Raw genomic sequence first — 7,557 nt, 5'->3', positions numbered from 1 at the left:
TTTGAGTATATCTATACAATATATTTGTATTTCAAAAATAAAGAAACACGAAAATAACAGGAAAATAGGAACGCAATATATAAGTTTCTATTGTTAATCTAAAAATTATTATAATAATTATTGAGTTGTCTCCCTTTTAGCTATGTCAGACAAAAGTAGTTATCTGCATGTCCGATTTGACAACAAGCGTCAAAGAAAGACAACTCTACTCTGATCTTATATTTCAATAAAATTATGACATTTTATGATATACTGGTATTGTCAACGTATATTTGTATCCCCTAGCAGAAGTTCCACTGGAAACTTTATTATTAACAATTTCGCAATGAAAGAGAGTTTTCAAACAACAGCAGAAGGTCACCAATAGGTCTTCAATGTATACCATCATTCCACGTGTGAAATTGAAAATCGTTTTCAAAAAAAAAAAGTTATAATGCTTTTCAATATTAAAAGGATAACATACGCTATCAATCTTTGGGATACTTTGGGATAAATACGATATATTTTGTAAATAGTGAAACATGGTACACACAGGAACAAGTGATCAGTATGCTGCATATTATAAAAAAATATGTAATGACTGCCATCACTCTCCAAGTGACCACTAGACACAGAAATAAACAACTAATGGTAACAACCTTCAACAATGAGCGAAGCTGTTTCCCGCATGGTAAGGCCCTAAATGACAAATGACGTTAACTACACTCTAGATTTCGTAAAAGTGCAGGCTAATGCCGCTACAAGGCAGCTCTCGCACCCCAAAGGGATTGATATAAGATTAAAAACTTGTTTCCCAAACCACTACAAATAAATATTTTTATATTAGAATTAAGACGATTTAAATTTTGAAATAATCATTTTACCCCTACCAGAGAAAAAATATAACAACTCCACCTGCTTGGGATAGTTCACAAATTATTCGGTATCCAAGAGGTTGAAGATTCTAAGTACTCCCAGACCTTTTGAAATGTCACTAGTGTATGAGCAGAAAATTTGATGAACTTAGAATATGTCAAAGAACTGTGTCCTCTTTATAAGAAAAGATCATTAGAAGTTACCAAAACTTTAATGATAAATATTCCGTTTCAACTTTGCAAATATGATGGTATTTCCGAAAACTGATGTTGTTTATCATCTTAATTACATGATAATATTTTATTTATCTTTTTTTAATTATTAACCTTTACCTTTTAAGTCTATTTCTGATTTTATAGTTTTTATCGTGGTTCGGTACTTATGCATACGCCAATGTGTTTTTATTCTTGTCTTGTGCTTATGTTCTTTAGATATATGATATGGTATTAGTGCCAAGGAGACAATTCTCCATCAAAATAACAATTTATAAAAGTAAAATATTATATGTAAATGAAAGGCCTTCAGAAGGAGCCTTGGCTCACATCGAACCACAAGCTATAAAGGGCTCCAAAATTAATAGTGTAAAACAGTCTAATCTATATAACAAAACGAGAAACGAGAAACACGTATAAATTACATTAACAAACGACAACTTCTGTACATACGATTACTGACTTTTAGGACAGTTGCAAACATTTGCTGCGGGATAACACGTTTTAATGCTACCAAACTTTCTCCCTTAGTCTATATGTCATATTGCTTGTCTGTCTTGCTCTTTTGTTAGTTGTAATACTGATTAAGATTATAACACAATATTGACTGTTATTATTCCATGTCACGTGATTACGTTTCACCCTATAGAATTGTTTGAAATATACGTAAGGTATAATAATGACTGTTATTCCCCTCATTTTGACAATTTTAGCTATTATATCTCTGTGATTTGCTCAGACATTGTTGTGAATATAATATAAATGTACGTCACTGCCATACCACTGAGAGGTTTGTCTAGATTAAGTCAATCATATCTTTGTCGGTAAATTATATCAAATAAAGGCAACAGTAGTATACCGCTGTTCAAAATTCATAAATCGATAGAGAAAAAAAATCCAGGTTACAAACTAAAACTTAGGGATACGTATCAAATATAAGAGAACTACGACACAACACAGACACAACATCGAAATGTAGCACACACAGTAACGAACTATAATGTAACAATGGCCGTTTTCCTGACTTGGTACAGGGCATGTTATGAAAACATGGTGGGTTGAACCGGGTTTTGTGGCATGCCAAACCTCCTGCTTTAATGGCAGTGTTAATTATAACATTACAATGACAACATTACACGACAGGGTTACAATAAATAAACAGATAAATGGGAGAAAACATCCGACAGAGAAGCAAACGAATAATAGCCATAAAAAGGTAGCAGGTTAACTTTTATTAACTTTTTATTCTTAGGAGTTATATATTAACTCGTTATTCTGTATATGTATCTTTTTATTATAAAAAACTGCATGTTGGCTCTCAATTTGATTCGTTTGTTTCTTTCGGCGGCTGTCCCATTTATATATACCCTTATCTCCTTTATTCAAAACCGATAGATTAACCCAGGTTTAGTGCACAATATTCTGCAAAAGGAAGTACCTGTATCAAGTCAGGAATATGACAGCTGTTTTCCATTCGTTTTACGAAATTAGATATCCACGAATACTGATATTCATAAAAAGAAACGAATCCACAGTTTTTGGTATTCTACTTTTTGAAGAATTTTCAACATATTATTTGATTCGTGCATATAAACAAGGAAATATAACAGATTAATAATTATTGATATTCGCATTAAAACACACATTAGGTAGATTTACAATGTCGTTTTGCACACCTGTTATCGCAGTTTATATTTACGGTTCTTTGACCTCAGTTGTAGTAGCCATAGTTGTAGTTACAGCTACAGTAGTCATAGCTGCAACGGTGGTGGCTGCAGCTGTCGCACCAGCAGTAGCTGAAATAGAAAAAAAAACAAATATGTGCTTCTTTGTTTCATATTTGGGTATTTCCACATAAAAAATGCTTGTTCCAAATCAGGAATATGACAGTTGTTATCCATTCGTTTTATGAGTTTTAGAATTTGATTTTGCCATTGAATAAGGGACTTACCGATTTGAATTTTCATTGGAGTTCAGCTTTTTTTTGACAGCAAGACAATAATGAAATGACATAGTGTTTTATTCGGATGTAGTAGATTGTTTATACTGTTTTGAAATTGACTTGATATCTGATAAGAATTGAATGCTTTTTGTAAATTCATTGGAGTCTAAAAGCGTTGACCGAAGTATATATTGTATGAAGCGCTTCGTTCAAAACATGTACGCACGGTTAACGCTTTTACAACACTAGGGAATTACAAAAAGAAGCATTCATTATTACATTTTTCGATAGGATCATGAAAACACGATTTATTTTTATTTTTCACTAATTTACCTATGCAATTCATTGTGATACTTCGTGTCTCAGTGAATAGTACATTTCATTGTGCAATGAATGTTAATTTCAGAAGGAATCTAGATTGATGTATATGTTAGTCAATCAAAATAACGCATCAAAATATGATGTACATGTTAGCCAATCAGAATAACGTATCATAATGTGATGTACATGTTAGCCAATCAAAATAACGCATCATAATGTGATGTACATGTTAGCCAATCAAAATAACGTATCATAATGAGATGTACATATTAGCCAATGAAAATTGTTCTTTCTAAAATAGTGAAAAGTTTAAGTAGGCCTCCATTGGCGTACGTTAGATCGTGTTAGTGAAAGCAAGTTTACATGTTATTATTTCAGAAAATATTGACGATTGATACCTATTATATCAAAATAATTTAATTCTGGATGTAACGCGTCTTCTGATTGCCTGACGTCGATTTGTGTATCAGCTCATTGACATAATTTTGTCAAGTTACCGTGACTTCATCGACTTTTTTCATGATTTACTCCAGTTTTAAATGGAATTAAGAATTAAATTATCAGAAATTACTGTAACATTTTTCAGCCTATTCGAAATAACGTTGAAAATAAGGTGCACACTTTAAAATAACCCGGTACGTGTGTTATTCAGTGTGTACCCCATTTTTTATGCTATTTCTTCATAGGCAGAAAAACTATTACAGTCATTCCTTAATTGAGAATGTAAATCGGTTATGTGTCAAAGAGACAACAAACATTTAAAACATTTGACCCCGTTGCATTTGATTGTGCCTGTCCTAAAAGAGGGACGAAATACACTAGAGGAACAGTCAAACTCATAAATCGAAAATAAACTGACAACGTCATGGCTAAAAATGAAAAAGACAAACAGACAAACAATAGTACACATGACACAACAAAGAAAACTAAAGAATAAGCAACATGAACCCCCACCAAAAACTAGGGATGATCTCAGGTGCTCCGGAAGGGTGAGCAGATTCTGCACTACATGTGGCATCTGTCGTGTCGCGTATGTGATAATGCAGGATGTTCTGTAGTTGTCGTTTTTGGATGCTGCTCTCTTTTCTATATATATGTGACTGTTGGTTATCCCGTGTGAATAGTTTAGGCCTTTCATAGCTAGCTGTTCGTTGTGAGCCGAGACTTCGTGTTGAAGACTGTACATTGACCTATAATGGTTTACTGTTACAAATTGTGACCTGCATGGAGAGTTGTCCCATTGGCCTTACTACCACTTCTTATTATATCTAATACAGTGAAACCTGGCTAAACTGAATCCTGCATAAACTGAAAACCTGTTTAAATCAAACATGTTCTTAAGCACCGTCATATCAAATTGTATGCGTTATGAACCTGATAAAACCGAACATCGGTCAAAACCGAACAAAATCTTAAGTTCCGAAGAGATTCGGTTTAAACAGGTTTCACTGTAGTATTGAATGCCTCTCTGGTCTTTTGCCTCTCGTTTTTGTACATACCTGGTTGGACTATTATGACTGGTTGAACTGGAGCTGGAGCTGGTCCCGAGTTGAGTCTATTAACTACAATATAATCAATTAATTTTGAGAATAACTAGTCAAGATGTTTTTATGACAGTGATTAGGATTGCAGCACAATGTGGACTAATATACCCCTATTTTTGACATTTTTATATGATATATCCGTTCGTTTTTTTTCACACATCGTTGTCAATATAATGGAATTTTATGCGATTGTGATGCAAGTTAGAGGTTTATCTACCTGTAAAACCAGGTTTAATACACCATTTTCTTCATAGTAAAATGCCTGTACAAAGTCAGGAATATGACGGTAGTAATCTATTTGTTTGATGTTTTGGGGCTTTTGATTCTGCCATTTTATTAGGGACTTTCCGTTTTGAATGGTCCTCGGAGTTTATATTGTTTGTGGCTTTACATTTTGAAAACCTTCAACAGAACTTTAAACTTTACTAAGGAATTTATGTTTTGGGACTTTAAATATGGTTGCCTATTTATTTTTCTAATCGTGCAATAACATTTATACTGCAGATATCTTAACTTGTTTTGGAAAAAAATAAGATATGGTAGACTATTGAACAAGGACAATGTTCAATTTTAGATAAATAGCTTAATCATTTCTAAATAAATTATCAAAGATATGTCCATATTTCGGTAAAACAAACTAAATGTTTGTGTATTTGTATTTTTAAAATTTTTGTGATATCAGATCTTTTCCAATGATTGCTTGATTATTCCAATTATGCAAAATCTACCTTTTTATTATTTATTATTTTGTTTTTGTCCTGACAAATTTTCCTCAGGATGTTAGAAAAGCAATTTGGTCGATTTCGTTCCTCAAAGGAGTAGCAGTCACCCGAGGATTGCCGATTGCAACCAACCAATTGATCAAAACGAACAACGGCAGAAAAGTCAAAACTGAGAGACGATGATCTGTTACGGATGTTAGATCATCTAGTTGTGGAATTTTTGCCAGATATTCGGAATTCGAAATGCAAATGTATAAACGTTGATAAGCAAGAACCTCTCCCTAGCCGTTCACCAAACAGATACATTCGGCAATCCTCGGTAGAATCCGCTACTCTTGTACGGAATCGGCCGAGTTGAGACGTATGCAAATCACAATGGGGGAATGCTATTAAGGTTTCAAACAAAAATCCATTTTTGAACGCAAGACGTTGTTTTGGAAGGACCGTCAACGGGGTGGAGTCTGATTTTTCTAAAATTATTCTGACCCCTTATGGGATGACAAATCATATTCGGAATTTAGATTTTACCCATACTCTATAGGGTATAAAAAGAAACAAGAACAAACAACTGTTACATTCCCCTTCCTTTTTTTAATTTAAATACCTTAAACTTATTTTCGCGGATACTTTATTTCGCGTTTAGCCCTTTCTAGTTCATTTCGCGGGGATTCAATTTCTCGATTATCTGATTAACTTGATGTAGTTAAATACTTTAAAATTCATATTCATATATGATCTTTTTAGGTTCGCATTATTATTCTACTCGCAAAAGTCGCAAACTAAATCGCTCGCTAGTATTAGTTGGTTAACAGTAGTTGCTCCCTTTGTAATTATTTGTTACAGTAATACTTACATATAAATGGCAACAATAACATGACCAACAACGACGAAAATCTTCCTCCCAAGTTGTCGCCGAGACATCCGCCAATCCAACTATCTAGTTAAACCTCTCCCCACCCTTTTTGAAGTAAAATAGTTGCTCCCTTTGTAATTATTTGTTACAATATTACTTACATATAAATGGCAACAATAACATGACCAACAACGACGAAAATCTTCCTCCCAAGTTGTCGCCAAGACATCCTCCAATCCAACTATCTAGTTAAACCTCTCCCCACCCCTTTTGAAGTAAAATAGTTGCTCTCTTTGTAATTATTTGTTACAGTATTACTTACATATAAATGGCAACAATAACAAGGCCAACAACGATGATAATCCTTTCCCATGTTGTCGCCGAGACCTCCGCCAATCCCACTATCTAGTTAAACCTCTCCCCACCCCTTTTGAAGTAAAATAGTTGCTCCCTTTGTAATTATTTGTTACAGTATTACTTACATATAAATGGCAACAATAACAAGCCCAACAACGATGACAATCCAGCTCCCAAGCCGGCGCCAAGACCTCCACCGCCGCCATTTCCGACGCCAACACCATTATCTATTATTCCATTGTCTTGGACAAGTAATACTTCACTGTCATCCGTATCAAAATCCGTTTCAGCTGGAAAAAATGTGCCAAATTGTTGTCCTATTCCCGGTGGTTGTAGAAATCCCGGTGGAAATCCTATTCCCGGTCCTGGTGGAAATCCTGTTCCTGGTCCTGGTGGAAATCCTGTTCCCAGTCCTGGTGGAAATCCTATTCCCGGTCCTGGTGGAAATCCTATTCCCGGTCCTGGTGGGGGAAATGTTAGACAGCTAACATGCGTAAATCCAATGAAAGTCTTGATGACAAGAATGGTCAGTTTGAAATACGCCATCTATTTACAACAATAACTACTTTTCATAAATGTTACGTTACCGCAATAATAAAAAGTAAGCGGATAAGAATACAAAAATAATGTAATCAATAATGTACTTAGGTAAATCTAAAAAAAATATCAAAAATTTGAAATTGTTTGTTTAAGTCAGAAGACCTTCAGTTGAGAAACAGAATAAGCCAAAAATTATTCTATAAATTGGTCA

The 7,557-nt window shown here is 34.1% G+C and overlaps 1 protein-coding gene across 1 annotated transcript; it reads right to left on the bottom strand.

The window, feature by feature from the left end:
* Positions 1-2,700: 2,700 nt before the first annotated feature.
* LOC143050999 (uncharacterized) lies at positions 2,701-7,352 on the bottom strand. The gene is made up of 3 exons (XM_076224075.1): positions 6,932-7,352; positions 4,830-4,892; positions 2,701-2,863 (listed from the first exon to the last, which is right to left on the bottom strand). Exons 1-3 carry the CDS (start codon positions 7,350-7,352, stop codon positions 2,763-2,765), a joined length of 585 nt encoding a protein of 194 aa, XP_076080190.1. The 3' UTR covers positions 2,701-2,762.
* Positions 7,353-7,557: the final 205 nt, after the last annotated feature.

Source organism: Mytilus galloprovincialis, chromosome 11, assembly GCF_965363235.1.
Source record: "Mytilus galloprovincialis chromosome 11, xbMytGall1.hap1.1, whole genome shotgun sequence".
NCBI classification, from domain to species: domain Eukaryota; kingdom Metazoa; phylum Mollusca; class Bivalvia; order Mytilida; family Mytilidae; genus Mytilus; species Mytilus galloprovincialis.
Note: the sequence above shows the minus strand (reverse complement) of the source record. Positions and strands in the feature narration are given on the sequence as shown.

Excerpts from the sequence above, each read along its gene's own strand:
- LOC143050999 (XM_076224075.1), bottom strand. The coding sequence starts at position 7,352 with ATGGCGTATTTCAAACTGACCATTCTTGTCATCAAGACTTTCATTGGA. Across the intron at positions 4,893-6,931 it reads GTTATTGTTGCCATTTATAT|TTAATAGACTCAACTCGGGA; the intron begins GTAAGTAATACT and ends ATTATATTGTAG. Across the intron at positions 2,864-4,829 it reads AGTCATAATAGTCCAACCAG|CTACTGCTGGTGCGACAGCT; the intron begins GTATGTACAAAA and ends TTTCTATTTCAG.